The 19031-nt window shown below is 40.1% G+C and overlaps 2 protein-coding genes across 5 annotated transcripts in view; one reads left to right on the forward strand and one right to left on the reverse strand.

Annotated features, from left to right (window-relative positions):
• The window catches only part of nadkb (NAD kinase b), a 49916-nt gene extending 32281 nt beyond the window's left edge, over window positions 1-17635 (forward strand). For all 4 annotated transcript variants that reach the window (XM_078564351.1, XM_078564352.1, XM_078564353.1 and 1 more), the window contains 6 exons: window positions 3676-3778; window positions 6221-6381; window positions 11137-11236; window positions 12545-12702; window positions 13970-14052; window positions 15708-17635. In XM_078564351.1, coding sequence (XP_078420477.1) covers window positions 3676-3778; window positions 6221-6381; window positions 11137-11236; window positions 12545-12702; window positions 13970-14052; window positions 15708-15867 — 765 coding nt within the window. In that variant the 3' untranslated portion in view covers window positions 15868-17635. The remainder of the gene's footprint in view (window positions 1-3675; window positions 3779-6220; window positions 6382-11136; window positions 11237-12544; window positions 12703-13969; window positions 14053-15707) is intronic.
• A 521-nt stretch (window positions 17636-18156) lies between these two features.
• sec62 (SEC62 homolog, preprotein translocation factor) overlaps window positions 18157-19031 on the reverse strand; it is a 55120-nt gene continuing 54245 nt past the window's right edge. Inside the window, exon 9 of the mRNA XM_078564356.1 lies at window positions 18157-18521. Within this exon, the coding sequence (XP_078420482.1) occupies window positions 18505-18521 (17 nt within the window). The 3' untranslated portion in view covers window positions 18157-18504. The remainder of the gene's footprint in view (window positions 18522-19031) is intronic.

Raw genomic sequence — 19031 nt, forward strand, 5'->3', positions numbered from 1 at the left:
AGTTAATAGATTGGAGAAAAGCTGATTGAGAAGCTGAGAATAGAACTTGAGGGAAAATAAAATGGGCAACTATGTTGGCAACAGTGATGTAGAACAGTAATGGGAGACATTTAAAAGTGTTCAGCGGAGTGCAGGGAAAATATATTCTACTAAAAGGAAAGAACAAACTAAACACTATTGGGGCATTGTGAATAAATAAAGACATAAGGGAACAATTGAGGGTCAGGAAAGAGGCATACATTAAATACATAGAGATCAGAGGAGTGCGTCAGAGAAAATACAAAAAGGTTAGAAGTTTAAAAAAAAAAGAAATTTAAAAAAAAACTTTATAATGGCAGATCTGCAGACATTAGGGACTGGTAATAAGTTCTCTGGAAGGCAAAGAGGAACTATGAAATTAAATTATCAAGGAACATAAAACACAATAGTAAAATATTTTACAGGCATATCAACAAAAAAGGCTGTGATGGGAATAGGACCAAGGGATAGACAGGATCTTCTCACAGGTAGCGTGAGAGAGAGAGAGAGAGAGGAGAAATATTAAAGAAAAATTCCACTTCGGTATTTACCAGGAACAGGTGGACATGACATTGAATGATGCAATGAGCAATGAAATAAGTGCAATTAAAAATGAAAAAAAGGATGTGTTGAATAAGCTGAACAAACTGAGGTTAAAGATAAAGCCATTTGTCTGGATGGATGGCATTCACATATTTTTAAAGAATCTAGGGAAGAGATAGCAGAGGCATTACTATTCATAATTAATAATACATTAAAAAAAGATATAGTGCCAGAGGACTAGCGGATAGCTAATGCCATTCCTTTTTAAGAAGGAGAACTGAACAAGTCCAGGGGAGTTATAGATCAGTCAGTTCAACATCAGTGGTAGGAAAAATAATGGAATCCTTACAAAAGGAGAGAATAGAAAAATCATTTAAAAATTAGGAAAATCACAATGAATAATCAGCGTGGATTTCAAAAGCGAAAAGCTTGCTGACCAACCTTACTGAAATTTTTGAGGAAGTAACAAAGAGTAGACAATGGGATTGTGGTGGTTGTAATTTATCTGGATTTTCAAAAGGTGCCCTATAAATCAATGAATAAGGTCAGAGAAGGCAAAGTCAGCGGATAGGCGGTAGAATGGATTGCTAGCTGGCCTCAAGCCACAAAGCAGAGTGCGATAATAAAGGATAGGTATTCAGAGTGGCAGAAGGTGGGTAGTGGTGTCCTACACGGATCAGTGCTGAGACCAGTGCTATTCACAATTTACTTTAACATTTTGGATCTTGGAATCAAAAGCACAATTTCTAAATTTGTGGATGACACCTTGGGGTGGGAGGGGATAGTCAGTACTGAGGAGGACTGCAACAAATTACAGAAGGACATTAATAAACTTGTAGAATGGGCAAATAATTGCCAAATGAACTTCAGCACAGATAAATGGGATCTTGGAGTACAAATACATCAGTCATTAATAGTTACACCACAGGTTAGCAAGACCATAGAAAGAGCAAACCAAGTACTAGGTTTTGTTCCTAGAAGGATAGAATTGAAAAGTAGGAAAGTTATGCTCAAGCTTAATCGAACCTTTGTCAGACCAGACTTTAAATGCTGCATGCAATTCTGGTCACCATATTATAAAAAGGATATAGAGGCACTGGAGAGTGTGCAGAGACGTTTTACGAGGATGATGCCATAAATTATTGGGGATGAATGTCAGGAAAGGATTGACAGGCTGTGTCTCTTTTCTCTTGAAAAAAGAAGGCTGAATGGTGACCTTATGGAGGCCTTTAAAATGATAAGTTTTGATAGAGTGGATTTTTATGATCCCAGCTGATGTTACTACTGGACAAGCCAGACCTCGGGGTGGAACCTGGCTTGATAGATCCTAACTTTGAGTTTTTCTTTAGAAACGTGGAGGGGGGTGGCTACTGAACAGTCACGGAAGTCAGCTAATAAACTTTTAACAAAAGAATAAAACATTTATTAAATGAGAAAAGATGAACTATATTACAACATTCCTTCACCCCCAGCTATACTTTTACAGATATATACAAATTTGTAAGGATAACACAAGTTATAAAAACTATCATTACACTCTAATATTCACAGTAAGTACACAGACCATGTAAGCCAGTAGGCGACCTGCATTCTGAAACCAAGTGACAGATGCCACCCCAAACAGGTGCTATGACCCCTCTCATCAACTCCCCCCAGATGCTTGTCACACTGTGAGCCCAACCGGTCTCACTGAACTCATTCTTTCACACGAGGGTTTGCAATCTCCACTCTCCAAGAACGTGCTTTGGAACCTTCTCCCAAACGATGCTTTCTCTCAGATACCTTCCACAAAGTTCCAACTCCAGTGTTTTGAACCCTCCTTCCAATGGTCCTCTCCCCTAGATCGCTACAGGCATTCAAGCTTTGTCTTCCATGCACTCTCTCAGAAACTTAGCCGTGCCAACAGAACACCACTGCCTCTCAGGCCCATAATGCGTCACCAAGCTTTGGCTGTCTCCTTGGATCTTCTGGTTTCTTACAAGCCTATTTTGCTTTAAGTCTGCCTCCTGCAGCTTTCTCACTTTCTGCTTGGAGCCTTCCTCTGCTCTTAACTCTTAACTTCACTTAATAGGACCTTTTCCAGATTCCTATTCTTTTCCTTTGACTAGAAGGTTCTCTTGGGACTTTATATTTTTGTCCCACTCCCTGGTTTTTGGGACCTTCTGTTATGGGAAATCTGCTCTCTGTAGTTCCCTCTCCCTGTCCAACTCCTCCTGGCTCCTGGTTTCAGCTGAACTGAAACTACTTATCTGTTTTTTTCTGTCTCTGTGGGTCCCTCTCTCTAGACCCCTGTTGCTAGGCAACAGCATAGTTTTTCTACTTTGTTTTTAACTTCCCTTCAAGAGTCTTAAAACCTCATTTAGAATGGAGGCACCTTTTAAAGTGAAACCAAAACTCAAGTTCCCCCTTTTCTTAACACACATACCGAAGTACAAATTAAACTTAAACATAAAGCTAAAGCTTATTCCTAACTCCCACAAATATAAATATAACATATTTAAACTATCTCTTCCTAAAAAGATAGAGAGAAAGTTGTTTCTTATGGATTATAGCCTAACTAGAGGCCATCATTATATGATGGTCATCAAGAGACCCAATAAGGACTTGAGAAGAAACTTCTTCACCCAAGGAGTGGTAAGAATGTGGAACTCTACCACAGGAAGTGGTCGAAGTGAATAGTATAGTTGCATTTAAGGGGACACTAGACAAGCATATGAAAGCGAGGGGAAGAGATGGTTACAGTGGTAGATGTGGATGAGAGAAGATGGGAGGAGGCTGAAATGGAGCATGAACACTTGTATGGACTGGTAGGGCAAAATGGCCTGTTTGTGTCTTATATCCTATATAATCCTATATCCTACATAATCCTATGTACAGCAGACCCACAGATGAGATGAGGAAAACACCCACTGGTAGAGAACTTTGGGAACCAGAAGTCCAAGATCATCTGTTTTCCCAGTGCTGCTGAAAATTTGCACTGTGATGTAACTGACTGTTGGCGTGTAGGTGCTCATGGGTCCCAGATGAAAGCAGATATGGAGTTATTTTTTATTACGCTCAGTATGAACGTGGAAGCTCGGTTTTATATGGCTAACTGTACTGTGGTTTTTCCAGACCAGCGTCCCTCCTGTCATGGCATTTCACCTTGGCTCACTTGGATTTCTCACACCTTTCAAATTTGAGTCTTACAGAACAGAAGTGACTAATGTGATTGAAGGTAAGAATGGAATGTCTTGGAACCTTTTTTCCTGTGTGGAATGCTGTCAGCCTTTGTTAGATAGTAGGTCCAAGGTTCAGTTTGACTTTTATTTGATGGTAAAATTAATTTCTCTATCAGAAGGATTCCAGAAAACCATGATATATGTAAACTTGCCCAACTGTATTGAAAAACACCCAGAAATAAGATTATAGATTCCGTCTTTGTAGACTTGGGTGGTGTCTGGAGAGAGAATTATGAGCTATATGGCACTTGGCTGACATACTGATGCGTTACTGATCTATTGGCTGTGGCAGTGGTGGGACCGATTTGAGATGATGCATTAAGATGACCATGGAAACGTATTGATTTGAGATATTTTCTTTTCTCCCCTTCAGTATGTCTGGTAACCCAGTTGTGCTGCTTGTTGTCAGCAGTCTTTAGACAGGCTGTTACAATTAAATTAATTCTGCTTCTTGCCAAATTGTGGTACAGTTGGCAGTTTGCATTGTGGGACTGAGCAAATAGTGGTAAATCAGTGGGTAACTGAATTGGCAGACTAGTGATTTTTGAATGGCTTGGTTGATGTTGGCAGTAAAGGTATTGTAAAGTTACAATGAATTAAAATAATGTAATGTTACAGCTTAGAAATGGGCCATTTGGCACTTCAAGTCTGTACCACTTTTTCCTCACGTTGCAGTTGGTCTAACCCCACTTTTTCCTGTATCATTCCTCATAGCCATCATTATGCCTCAACTGCAAGGAACTGTTTTAAAATTATTTTTGGAAGATTAATGGACTTTAGATATGAAAGAATGAAACCTACAATTGCCGGTGGTGCAGGTGACATTGTGAAGGGGAGACTGTAACATGTACAGATGCAGAGCAAATATTACAGCTTTTGTAAAGTAAATTGTGCTTTTATATTAGAGTGCAGACATTGGCAGTACTCTGGTTTACCATGGGTGTAGGTCATTGTGTTCCATCATACCATTAGATCATTGTTAAGCAAGGGGGTGAAAGCTTATTGGAGCCAGGCGGGATTGTGGAGTTGAAGTTATAATTGGATCAGCCATGATCTTATTGAATGGCAGAGCAGGCTTGAGGAGCTGAGTGGCCTACTTCTCCTAATTTGTATTTTCGTATGTATGGTACCTCAACTCCATCTACCAACATTTGATCTGTATCTTTGGTACCTTTGCCTAATAAAAATGTTCTTGATTGCAGTTGTGAACATGTCAATTGACCCTCAACATCGACAGCCTTGTAGTGAGGAGAAATCCACATTTCCACTTCCCTTTGTTTGAAAATGTTCTTGATTTCACTCCTGACTGGCTTAGCTTTAATGTTAAGATTAGGCTTCCTTGTTCTGGATTGCCTGAGCAGAGGAAATAGCTTCTCTGTATGTACCCTATTGAACCCTTTTATTATTTCTCTATTAAATCACTGAAGAAGTCATACAGACTCTAAATGTTGACTCTGTTTCTCTCTCCGCAGATGCTGCCAGACCTGCTGAGTTTTTCCAGCATTTTCTGTTTGTTTCAGATTTCCAGTAACTGCAATATTTTTGCTTTTATCTTAGTGTGTTACTGTCCAGTGGTTTCACTGTTCCTGGACCATGGAGGGGGTAGCTTTGCTGTGGCTTTCCTGCTGATGGCTTTCCACAGACTCCTTCTGAATGATGTGGGCAGTGGTCCCAGTGTTCGAGTTACTAGTTAACCCTGTTCAGCAGCCCAAACCACTTTTATTATGACCAATATAAATGTCGTCTTATACCAGGTGTAGAGATGCAGGATATCCATGTACTAAATCCTGACCTGGGCTCCGTATATCTTTCTTTACACTTCCCAGACTTCAAGACTGCTAATTGCAGAATTTATTTCTGTATCAGTAGTAAGTCTCGGGTCATGAAATGGTAGGTTATGGTGACCACAATTATTGTTTCCAGATTTGATCATTGATATTGGAAAATGTTCAAGTCTCAGTGCAAGTACAGAGAAAAGTCTCAAAACTGATTAATGTCAGCACTGAGCAACAAAGTGAAGCTTGGCCCCCTCTGTTTTGAAGGGAAGTAACTGAGAGGGGACCTGGGAGAGGGCTTGTAAGTTGGTAAATGGTACCCAAGAAGCAAGCTTTACTTCAAGGTATGCCATGAAAGTAGGTGAAAGTGAAAATAGAAAGTAAAAATAGACAGATTTAATGCTCTGGGTGTTCTTCACATGCTGAGCAACCAATGCTTGGGATGGACTTCTGATCGAGTACTAGAGGTAAAAACCTTGATTAAAGGACGGTGGGATTCAGTGATGGGAGGTGGTTCAAAATGTGTTTATTTTAGATAGATGAGCCAAGGTGACCTGCTGCTTCCTAATCTGCACTTGTCTTGCTATTTTAACTAGTAGGAGAGTGATCAATACTGGAAATCTCAGTGAATGCAGCTTATTTTGGTACCTTGTCTTTGATCAGGAGATGCCAGGATAATTCTGAGGAGTCGCCTGAAGGTGAAGGTGGTTAAGGAATTAAAAACAGCAGAAGTGGAGAGGCAGTACCAAATGCAGGATAACGGACTGGTCCCACAGAGTCATATTGACAACGAGGCAGGAAAAGTCTTCATGCAAGTACTACATGTATGTGTAGACATGACCATTAATGCTTCTGCAAACTCCTACCCTTAATGGAATGTAGGAGGGGAAAATGAGGCCTAAATCGTAAATTAGAGAAAATGCAACCACCATTTTGTTTGTACCAAACTATAAAGTGAATAGAAATTTTAAAAATATAAATGTTCCAAGATATAGTAATCCCATGTACTCTTCATGATAGCAAGTTCTATATTCTCTCAATTATTTGGAGAAAGTAGTTTCTCCTGAATTCCTGATTCAGTAATAAATCTAATCATATTTATGACCCCTAGTTTTGCTCTCCGGACTCCATCTGTGTTGCTTTGAGAAAAACTGTTTCTTAGTATAAACATTTGATATGTGGAATGTCCTGTCCCAAAAGGCCATTGATGCAAAGTGTTTAAAAGGGAGTTGGGTGCTTATCTAGGAAACAAACTCATCGATTAAATGGAGGAGTGGAAATTAAAAAGGTGGAGGATTTTAATGCCAATCCCACGATCACTATTTTATTTCAGAAATTGAATTCAAATTCTTGAACTGCCATTTGAATTTGCACTTATGGGATTATTAGTCTATGGGTTACTAGTCCAGTAATATAACCATACCCGGAGTGATTAAAGTATTCGTTGTGCAGCATTCTGCAGCTGAAATGTTCAGTGCTAAGGTTAATTAGTTGCATGTTCATCCTCTTGCCCTCCTTTAAGGCGCTACTTAAATCTGCCTCTTTGACCAAGCTTTTGTTCACCTGTTCTTATTTCTCCTACGGTACTTAAAATAGAATTGGCCATTCAGCCTTTCAAGGTTGTTCTGCCATTCGATGAGATCATGCCTTGACTCCATATCTCTTTTTACCCTTGGCTAGCAAAAATCGATTGATCTCAGATTTAAAATGATTAATTGAGCTAGCACTTACTGCTTTTTGTGAGAGAGAGTTTTGTGCTTCTTCTACCCTTTGTGTGAAGGAAGTGTTTTTTAACTTCTCTTCTGAATGGCCTGGCTCTCGTTTTCAGGTGATCTCCCCTTGTTCTAAACTGGGCCAGTGGAAAATAATTTCTTTATCTACTTTATCTACAATCAATTCCTTTCAAAATCCTAAAGGTGACATTCAAATCATTCCTTAACCTTCTATTCTCCAGGGAATACAAGCCTGGTTTATGTAATGTCATAGATAACTCACTGAGGCCTGGAAACATTCTGAATCTGTGCTGCCCTCCTTCCATGGCTAATGTAGCCAACATAGATGTAAGTTTTTTTTTTTCTGATTTTGCTTCTCTGAGATGCCTTGGGATATTTTGTTATGTTAACTGCTGTATAAATGCAAGATGTTAGTGAATGTTGAGGCAAGGTGTGTGGACAGCTTAAGGGGGTGAGAGGAAATTAATTTAAAAAATTGGGCAGAAATAAATTACATTTCTAATTTTTTGTCCCCCTCCTGATCTTGCAAGGTCAAAGTCTTGTGTTTTTAATAGAGATGTGCATGGATTCCACAAACAGTGATGACCTGACTGCTACGTGCATGCACTTTCTCTTATACTTGATGCTGAGGCAGTGCAAGTTGTAGCCAGTAGGTGGAGCTGGAGCTTGTGAATATTTCTGCTTCACTGATGAGAGGTGTTGTCAACATGCTGATTTGCTAATGGGGGCAAATGAATGTACGTAAAGTTCAGCATATTGGTGTCCAGACCCTTCCCTGTATAAACTGTTAACCAAAGCAGAGCTCCGTACCTGAGTACTTCGAGCACTGTGCCATCTGAACATTAAAACGCATGAGGCGTGCCCTGTTGGCAAATGTAAATAGGATCCAACAAACTCTGGGAGTATTTTAAAGTTTTATTTTTAAATTCCCTTCTCACTCTTAGGTTAAACTGCAGCTAGTTTCAAAGCTGAATTTGCCACCTCTGGCTGGTCTTGTATTTCATTTGATCAGCAGTGTTGGGACGAGATCAGCTATTTCAAGCTGGAATTCTGTCAGGTTCTGCATCTGTGTGATGAGAAAAGCTATCTTGAACAAACAGAAAACTTGCACTAGAACTTGCTGCAGTACATTCTGTGTAATGTGACATTCTAATCTTGTTAAATAAAAATTTAATTTGGATAACAACCTGCAGCTAAACACTGAGGATCCACTGAGCAACTAATGCAGCTCTGCCTAAATGAGTGTAGCTTGATCTGTAAATAAGGTTGGTTAGAAATTCCACACTTCACTGTTGCTAGGAGATGGCTGTTTCCAGTGTTTTAATGAAACTGATGTACTCAGTGTTAACAAAGAATGCAGTCCCTTTAGCTAAAAGATGTATTTTTTCCTTTCATGCTGGTAGATTTCCAGTAACATGAATGCATTGATCTACCATTTTATAAAAGAAAGGAGCGAAAACCATGTAAAGTAGGTCATTGATTTTACAGCACAGGAGGAGCCCATTTGGCCCATTGTGACTCTGCTGGCTCTCTTTTTCAACTCTTTATTCACATCCCTTTTAAAAAGCTATGAATTTTGCTTCCACTTCTGTTTATAGTAGCCTAACAATCTTCTGGGTTTTTAAAAAATCAGCTCTATATGTTAAAAGAAATTCCATATTCCTCCCAACTCCTATGTTCTGTTGGTGATACTTATCCTCTCTAATTACTAACTCAATGACTGAAACCTTTTCAGTTCCCTTCATAATTTTGAACAACTGTCTGTAAATCCCTTCAGTACTGTCATCCTGCTCAATTAGTGTTCCCAAAGCACAACCCAGTATTCTTCTATAACCCAACTAATGATTTGTGTAGGTTTAAAATTCTTTCTTGTACATTCAATGCCCCATTTGTAAAACCATGAATGCCGCATCTTTTCATTTTGTTTTACACTGATATCAACTTCACTTCCTGCTTCTAAAAGTCTCTATCTCTAAGCCCCTAGGTTTCCCTGCTCCTTTTTAAAGTTTGTCCTGTTACTAAAGAGGAGCTATGCACTGTTAAGGCCAAAGGTTCAGGATATTCAGATTTTAATCGTTATTGTTTGGTCACGGAGCTTTGCATCTTGCTGCATTTGGACATGAACTGCTTCAGTACCTGAGGAGTTGCGAATGGTGCTCAACATTGTGCAATCATCAGTAAACATGCCCACTTCTGACCTTATGTTGGAAGGAAGGTCATCGATGAAGCAGCTGAAGATGGTTGGGCCTAGGACACTACCCTGAGGAACTCCTGCAGTGATGTCCTGGAGCTGAGGTGACTGACCTCCAACAGCCACAACCAACTTCCTTTGTGCTAGGTATGACTCCAACCAGTGGAGAGTTTTCCCCCTGATTCTCGTTGACTCCAGCTTTGCTAGGGCTCCTTGATGCCATACTCTGTCAAATGCGGCCTTGGTGTCAAGGGCAGTCACTCTCCCTTCACCTCGGGAGCTCAGCTCTTTTTTTTGTCTGCAGCTATGATCTGACTATACAGTGTCTTGTGAAAATTCAAACTTGATTGCTTGCTTTATTTTCTATATTCCCATTTGTCTACCTCATGACCTTTTCTTTTGTTTTCCCATCTTTGAAGATGTACATATTGAATCTTTCTGTTTCTGTACCAAACCTCCTGCCATTTGATTTATTATCATTGTCCTTTTTCAGAAAGCACTTGAGTGTATTTCTCTACATGAACTACATCTGCCACCTCCTTGTCCACCTTTCTCTCTCTGCTAACCTGTGCTTTTCTGTGATTTGCATTCTACTAGTTAACCCAGTGCCCTAATTTGGATGTCAGCAAATATCTGTCATCTTGTGCCTATTTCCAAATCATTTACATAAATGGTCCACAGTACAGTCCACATCTTAACAATCCATTTGCCCATTACAAAGTGCAAGTTAGTTGGAATAACTTCACTGCTGCCATGTATCCTTGATTTTGTTTAAGTTGTAATAGATTTGGGTTGTTTTGTAGTTTTCGTAAGTAATTGAAGAGAATCCAGGCACCATTGAAATATTTATTTGGCCTTTGTGATCTGAAATATTTTTATATACAAGGTGTATATTTTTATTATGGGTATACTGTATTCTTTATTCATTCTTTGGATGTGAGCCTTACTGGCAAGACCAATGTTTATTGTCCATCCCTAATTGTTCTTGAGAAGGTGGTGGTGAGTTGCCTCTTGAACCGCTGTATTCCATGTCTTGTAGGGCAACCCACAGTGTTGTTGGGGAGAGAGTGCCAGGATTTTGACCCAATGACAGTGAAGGAATGGAGATATAGTTCCAAATCAGGATGTTGTAAGACTTGAGGGGAGCTTGCAGGTTATAGCATTATCTGCTGCCCTTGTTTTTCTAGGTGATAGAGGTGTTTGAAAGGTGCTGTTGAAGGAGGCTTGGTGAATTGGGGGAGTGTATCTTGTACTATACCAATGGTAAAAGAGTGAATTTTTAAGGTGGCGGTGGATGGGGTGTCAAGCAAGCGGGCTGCTTTGTCCTGTGTTGTTGGAGCTGTGCTCACCAGGCAAGTGGAGAGTATTCCATCACACTCCTGATGTGTTCCTTGTAGATGGTGGACAGGAGGTGAGTTACTTGCTGCAGAATTCCCAGTCTCTGATCTGCTCTTGTAGCCAGAGTGTTTACATGGCCTGTCCAGTTAAGTTTCAGTATAAGTAACACTAGTAATGTGATGCGAAATATTTTTATGTAGAGCGCATTGTGATGTACTGTAGTATCCTTTGTTTGATGTGATCCTTTTTCCTCCAGTCTAAGCCTATCATTTGATGTTGCCATGGGCATTGATTCTTCTGAATGGATGTTGTTGCAGGTGCTGAATGAGGTGGTGGTGGATCGAGGCCCCTCCTCATATCTCTCGAATGTGGACTTGTACCTGGATGGGAGACTCATTACGTCTGTGCAGGGAGATGGTAGGATGAATAATGTATTTTTGTAACTTATTTACATGCTAGTTGTAAATTTTTGGAAGCAGTTGGTGAGCCAACATTTTTAAGAAGTGGGTTATTCTTTCTGCACCCATTGTCTTTTCCTCCCTTTCTCAGCTCAGATATTGCATGGGTTAGATATCACACGATACTTCTTTGGATCATCCGACCATGCATGCAGCAAGACCTGGGCAACATCCAGGCTCAGAATGATAAGTGGCAAGTCACATTCGTGCCGCACCAGGTGATAACCATCTCCAACAAGAGAGAATCTAACCATCTTCTCTTGCTGTTCAACAGCATTACCATCGTTGGATCCCCCACCATCAACATCTTGGGGGTTAGCATTGACAAGAAATGGAACTGCAACAGCCATAAAAAATATATAAATACTGTGACTTCAAGTATGTTAAACAAATACTAAAAATGAATATTAAAAAATCTAAATCACTAGGACTTATTGAGTAAGAAATTGAGGCCAAGTTCCAGAGGGCAATAGTAACTGATTAATCCATCTAATGCTCGTCCACCAAGAACATGCTGTCCATAAGTCATCCTCCTTCAGGAACTTACCTGGCTTCCCTTTGACAGACCATAGTTAATTAACTCCTGCCCAGTTTCAGTGAACAGCGATTCTGAGTAGAAATAACATTCTAAATGTATGTCCATAGCCCTACCATTCCTCTCCATCTCAAGCAATTCACACAGCTGCTCAGTTACATAGAATTGCTTAGAATGTACAGCGTGGAAACAGGCAATTTGGCCCAAGCCAGTGTTTATCCTCTACATGTGCCTTCTCACATCTTACTTCATTTAACCCCTCTATTCTTCGATTCTCTTCTCCTTCATGTACTTACCCAGTTTCCCCTTGAATGTACCAATGCAGTTCACTTCAACCACTCCCTGTGGTAGCAGGTTTCTCATTCACACCACTGAGTAAAGAAAAAAACAAAATACTGTGGATGCTGAAAATCTAAAACAAAAACAGAAAATGCTGGAAAAACTCAGCAGGCCTGACGGCATTTGTGGAGCATGAAAAACACAGTTAACGTTTCAAGTCCATATGACCCTTCTTCAGAGCTGAAATGTTCAGCTCGAATGTTAACTTTGTTTTTCTCTCTCCACAGATGCTGTCAGACCTGCTGAGTTTTTCCAGCATTTTCTGTTTTGGCTCTGGGTAAAGAAGTTGCTCTACCTCTCTTGTTTTCTGAATGTGAACTGGATGTTTGGGGTTGTTGCCTCGTCTGTGGGTGCGACGATATTTATTGGACAGCTGTTTGATTGTGTCTTCAGGTGTCATTGTGTCCACTCCGACTGGTAGCACAGCGTACGCTGCAGCAGCAGGAGCTTCTATGATGCACCCAAATGTCCCAGCCATCATGATCACGCCTATCTGCCCTCATTCGCTCTCGTTCCGGCCTATTGTAGTTCCGGCAGGAATGGAACTAAAGGTGAGCGTGTGTAGACTCAGCGATGTGTACACGTTATCAGGAACAGAGTTTGAGTACACTGCAGTCAGTCCAGAGGCTGTTGCTTTATTCAAACTTTTGTTTAACAAGATTAACCCTTGGGATGAGAGGACTGTTCTGTGAGGAGCAATTGAATAAAATGGGCCAAAAGCCTCTGTTGTTTAAAAGAATGAGAGGTGATCTCATTGAAAGGTATAAAACTCTTGGTGGACTTGACTGGGTAGATACTAAGTGGTTTCTTCACCTGGACAGTCTGGTTTAGGATAAGATGTCAGCCATTTTGGACTGAGATGAGAAATTTCTTCACTCAGACTTGTCAATCTTTGGAATTCTGCCAGAGGACTGCGTGTACTCAGTCTTAAGGGAATCAAGGGATATGGGGATCAGCAGGCTAGTGAAGTTGATGTAAATGTTTCAGCCATGATCTTGTTGAATGACAGGGCAGGCCCAATAGGCTGTGTGGCCTATTCCAGCTCCTATATTGCAAGTTCTTAATTTATTTTTTAAATTACAGCTTATCTTTTAGCTCCTGTTATAGGTCAGTGGGTAAATGAACCATTTGAAAAGAACTTGCCTGTAAGTAGTGTTAGTCCCAGCCTCAGAACGTCCAAAAGCACTTCCCAGTCATTGAAATAGTTTCTGAAGTGTAGTCACGGTTAGAATGTTTGGAAACTTAGCAGCCAATTTGTGCACAGTAAGACCACAAACAGCAATGTGATAGTGATCTGATAATCTAATTTAGTTATTGGTTGAGGGGTAATTATCCACCTTGGAGGCAGGAGGGGCCTTTGTTTAATGTCTGTTATGAAAGACAACACTTTCAACAGTGCTGCACTCCCTGAACTGTCAGCCTGGATTATGTGCTCAATGCATAATATTTGATAGAGAATCATGATATAATCTGGTCTGACCTTTGTGCTGAGCTAGCTAGTTTCAGCAGGAGTAGCAGCTGGGCCCTACAATTGACCAGGATGAGGTTGGGTTACTTAGCTGTGCTTTTGCAGTGTACGTCTAGCCTTTGGAGAGCAGGGAAGGAAATTGGAGAAATTCAGTTAAAGTTGCCTCGACCTCAAAATATCTGTTATCAAGCTGAATTCAAGTTACCTGCATTAAGCCATCCAGTTGGGTTCTGAGAGGAAAGCATGTTATGAAAAATGTTAAATGCAGAGTCCCAGAAAATGCAGTGAACTTGTCTGGAATCTGTGAAATAAACTGAGCTTACAGGCCGCATTGTGTTTGCTTTCTAAAGATAATGTTGTCGCCTGATACCAGGAATGCAGCATGGGTCTCGTTTGATGGCAGGAGGAGACAGGAAATTCAACATACTGACAGGCAAGTATAGTACTATAGTTACCTTCTCTTCTATCCTCTTCTCTTTGCAAGAACTGTCTTTCATACTAATAGTCGCCAGATGTGCCACATGGGTATAATCACTGGGGTGTTGGTGAGTGGGGTGACCGTTTAAAATCAATGCTCCATGGTATAGCTGTTAACTGACTACATGGTGGACCAATTGAGATTCTGTCCTATTTTAAGGTTACAGTATTTTTTTGTCCAGTGCCTTTTTTAAGTTCCCTAAAACAAAGATGTACATCACCTATCTTTGGCCTTCCTCAATACTGATTTAGAGATATGCAGACTTGCGTCAAAACAGCTGCAACTGGGCAAACCTGATTATGGTAAAATGCAGCACCCCAAGCCAAATTCTGCTCATTCTTGCTGACCTTCATTAGCTCCCAATCCTCCAACTCGCCAAATTGAAAATCCCTGTTTGTAAACTCTGTCATAGCTTCACCCCACCAACCCTTTGCAACCCCTTCTAGCTCGTGTCCATGTATCTTCCAGAGTCACTGTCCCTCACTTCAGGTGGGTGACACCCTTTGCCTCACTAGGGCCTTTAGGTGCCTCTGTTTTATTCTCTGGAGCTCCCTTCTGCAATCCTTCCATTGATCTATACACTCTTGGCCTTTAAAAGCTGCTGGAGTACTTGATTTTTAACCATATACTTCTGATTACATTTCCTAAACATCTCATTGCTCAACAAGCACTTCATTTGTGATGCATTTCTCATTTGTGAGGTAGTTTTAAGGAGTAACTTAAAAGAGAGGGGCAGAGAATTTTGGGAGGGAATTTCAGATTTTATCACCTAGGCAGCTGAAGGCATGATTGACAGTGGTGGACTGATCAAAATTGGGAGGCTAGAATTAGAATACAAGAGCTCTTGGATTATACCCCTGCTCTTCTTTGAATTGTGCGTTGGAAACTCTTGCATCCACCTAAGCTGGCAGGCAGGTTCTGGGTTTGACTTTCACCTGAAAGATTTAAGTTTTGATGACCTTCAGCTTGATGGCCTATAACCAGTTTGAGTTGGCCAGTGCGTAGGAAAGTGACAGAAGTCCTTTTTGGCTATCTTCAGCCTGAGTTTGCTGTGCCTGTCATTTTGGATGCTGAGGAGAGTTCACTTCAGTGCAGAGCCCACAGCCTCGGTCAATTCTAACAATGCTAAATATAAACAGAAAACACTCAGCAGGTCAGATACTATCTGTGGAAAGAGAAACAGAGTTAACATTTCTGGTCAATGGCCTTTCAACAGATCTAGAAAAATTTAGAGATTTAACAGGTTTTAAGCAAGTGCAAAACCAGGCAAAAGTTTGGGGCAGTGGGGTAGGAAAGAAAAAGGAAAGATTGTGATAGTGTGGAGGGCAGGTGTGATTAAATGACAAAAGGAATGATTGTGCAAGGTAAAAGGGGTGGTAATAGGATATATGAAGAGTCTAGGGGAGCTGTAAATTGTAACAGCAGAACCATTACCAGTAGCTGCTATCTGAAAAAATGGGAGTGGTGGTTATAATCCAACGTTGTTGAACTCATTGTTGAAGCTATAAAATGCCTGATTGAAAGATGAGGTAATGCTCATTTAATTTCATTGTAACTGTGGAAGGCTGATAGAGTGGGATAACATGCTGCTGTTTTGTGATTTTTTTTAGCATAACAGTAACAACGTCATGCTACCCGGTGCCATCTATCTGCTGCTATGACCTTGTGTATGATTGGTTCGAGAGCCTGGCTGAGTGCCTGCACTGGAATGTGCGCAAAAAGCAGTCGCGCTTTGAAGAAATCACGGATTCTTCAGACACTGAGTGTTAGTCCACAATGGGTGCATACCTTTCCCAAACTCCCACTCCTCACGTAGCAAAACATAACACTTTGTTCTAAGCTTATTGGATCCTTATCCATCCTGTTTGTATTGTTAAATGAAAGACAGTATTCTGTATCTGATTGTAGAGTATATTAACATTCCGTCGGGTATGACCTTTCTGCCTCCCTCTGCCCCACCCATACCTCAATCGTCCTGGAGTATTCACTGGGTTTGGAGTCAAAGTTGGGGAAGAGTAACGAAGATGCACCAACTCGCTTCAGAATAGGCTTGAATTCATGTTGCAATCTTTTAAGGCGTGTTTATTGGTAACTATCAGTTATCAAGTTTGTACAGTGGAATGTGTCCTTACAGCAATTAATTAATTTACTTATTGCAGATGTGCTGTAAAAAAAAAAAAATTGGCTCACAAGGTGTCTTTGTTGATGAGCCTTAATGCCTGGGGTGTCCCTGTTGTGCACCCTGCTGATTGAGCTCAGCATTTGGGATGCTCATTAATATTGACCTTGCTGAGAGAGAAGCAGAATATGTCTCCACTTTGCCTTTATTCACTGGTGCTCATGGGAAGCTTTGATGAAGATGGAAAAAGTTGAGATGACAAATGTGAAAATGGGTCATTTTTAAGAAAAGCACCGTTCCAAGATGGTCAATTTTAGTTGCTGCCTTAAGTTAATGTTATATTGATAACTTACTACAAAGATGAACTGTGTTCAGATGCCCTGCTGAAAATAGAAAATACTTGAATTTTATATTGTACATTATCACATTACCGTGAAAGTAACTCATCATTTAGAGTAGCATTTGCAGCATTTTGCTTTTATCATTGTCAGAGTAACTATTGTACAAAAATTTAGTGAAAATACACCAGCCTTTTAGTTCAGAATTTATTGTATTTTTTTGCCTAGCCAGGTTGTATGTAAAGGAAGCTGATTGGTACAATATAGTAACTTGTGTTTCTTAAAAATCAACACTTGGGTGAATTTACAACTATCATTTTGCATTTGAACCACAGTGAGCTCAGCAGTTGTATGATTCACATCTGATTTAATTCAGGCTGGTTTGATTACTCAAAGTGCTGTTGGAATGGAATGACACTGGGCTGCAATATTTTGTTCCTTTTGGTTGTGTAGTGGATCAGCACACAAGAATTATTTGCTGGCATCCAAACTGAATTCCAGCCCAAACTGCTGAGGTACAGGTATCTTCACTGTGACCTGAGAGGGTTACATCTGAACTGAGTTTGGGCTAGTTCTGTTTGTCCACAACTCAAAACAAGACAAATTATCAGTCTCTGGTGTAGCTCTGCTAGGGCCAAATTAGTGCAGGAAGTAGTGTTGTTCAGAGAATATAGATGAGGCTGGAGGCAGACCCATATATTGTAACTGTCATGTTTGTGTTTTACCCTAAATCTGACAAAAGCTGTACCTGAACCTGATTACTGATGCTGATAGTAAGTGATGGAAGTTCATTATTTGCATTCAAAACACTGCCCCCATGAAATTGAGGGATAACTAAAGTGATGTCCAGATGGAATTAGTTTTATTGTTTTGTTTGATTAAATTTAAATACTATTTCCATGTTAGAGTATCAAACAATATAAATACTTTATATTTTCGTAGTGGATAAAGGGACATTACAATGGGGAAGATTTTGAACTTATTGCAGACATACTTGTGACATAGCCACAGAACAAGTAACATTTTCAGTTAAAGTATACAAACTTACCAAAACCATTTTCAATAAAGAATTTTAAATAAACCATTCTCTATTTTCTTTGTCAGATTGGAAAAAAAAGTAACTGGAGCTAACTTCAACATATGGGTTGGTAATTGGTTGGGGACTAAATAGTGGCAGAAGTAAAGGGTTCATTCTGAGTGGTGGAATGTGAAAATGGCCCCAGGGGTCTGTACTGGTGCTTGGGTTTTTCACTATTAGACTTGAATGAAGCAATAGAAAGTTGTATATAGAGATTTGCAGATTACATTGAGGCACAGTAAAGTGCCTTGATTGATCCTATCTGGAAGACTGTTAAGTATTTGGACAATGAAACTCAAAGAATATACTGACCTTTGAAAGGGGTACAGTCTGGACTCATGAAAGTACCAGGACTTAAAGCCAAGTTTGTCATATCTATATAATTTAATACTTTATTATTTTTGACAGGTGATTTAACAATGGTGTTTAAAGGGATTCAATTAGATTTATACAGAGAAACTACTTTCCCTGATGCTGTAACCAAGGATAAGGTCTTAAAATAAAAGCTAAGTGTTATGAGGATGTGCTTTTTAAAGGTACAATTTATTTTTCATTTTTCTGGCTGGGTTTCAAAGAACTGGAACCTTTTAAGAGACAGACAGTGACAAGATCCACAATCTTGCATTCCACCAAGTGGGATAAAATAAAACAAACAACCCCCACCCTGAGCCATCAAAATTCAATTTACATTTTGAGATAACAGAATTTCTCTGGAATAGAGAGTCAGCAAGGTACTTTAAAGACTGCTTACCAAGCAGGAGAGAGGAGGAAAAAAGACTATGCTGCACCAGACACAGGCTGCTGAAGCTGTGTCCCTCTCTCTTGGAAGTATTGTGCCTGTTTTGCAAAGTAACCATCTTGAGAGGAGAAATCTAATGTGAACCAAGACCTTTTGGGAATAAAATGTGGAATGTAAAACCATAGCCAGGTAGACAATGGAACAAAATAGATGCAGTGTGGTATCTCTACATCAAAATCCTCCAAGGAACAGCTAACTGTATACTTTTCCACAAACACCAGTAAAGATAGCAGTGTGTGTGTGGGCCCAGATAAATATGAGACATGAATGGTGGCTGTCATTTACCTAGTTTGTTCTTAATTCAGGAAATTGTTTCAATAAACTAAGCACATCCTCTCTAGTCACAAAAAACCGATAATGGTCAAACCTGGAATGGGAGAATAAAGGAGTCATTTCACCCCTCCTCGTGGTCGTAACATAAGCACTTAGGACTGAAATCAGGAAGCAGTCTTTCACAAAGGATAGAGATCAAGAGATTGATGGATAAAGGTATCAAGGAATGCGAAGCAAAAGTAGGTTAATGGAGTATCAAGACACACACTGCCACCTTCTCATCAACCAGGGTTAGTGAATAAATGCTGGCCTTGCCTGTGACCATTG

This window comes from Cetorhinus maximus, chromosome 19 (assembly GCF_964194155.1).
Source record: "Cetorhinus maximus chromosome 19, sCetMax3.hap1.1, whole genome shotgun sequence".
NCBI classification, from domain to species: Eukaryota; Metazoa; Chordata; class Chondrichthyes; order Lamniformes; family Cetorhinidae; genus Cetorhinus; species Cetorhinus maximus.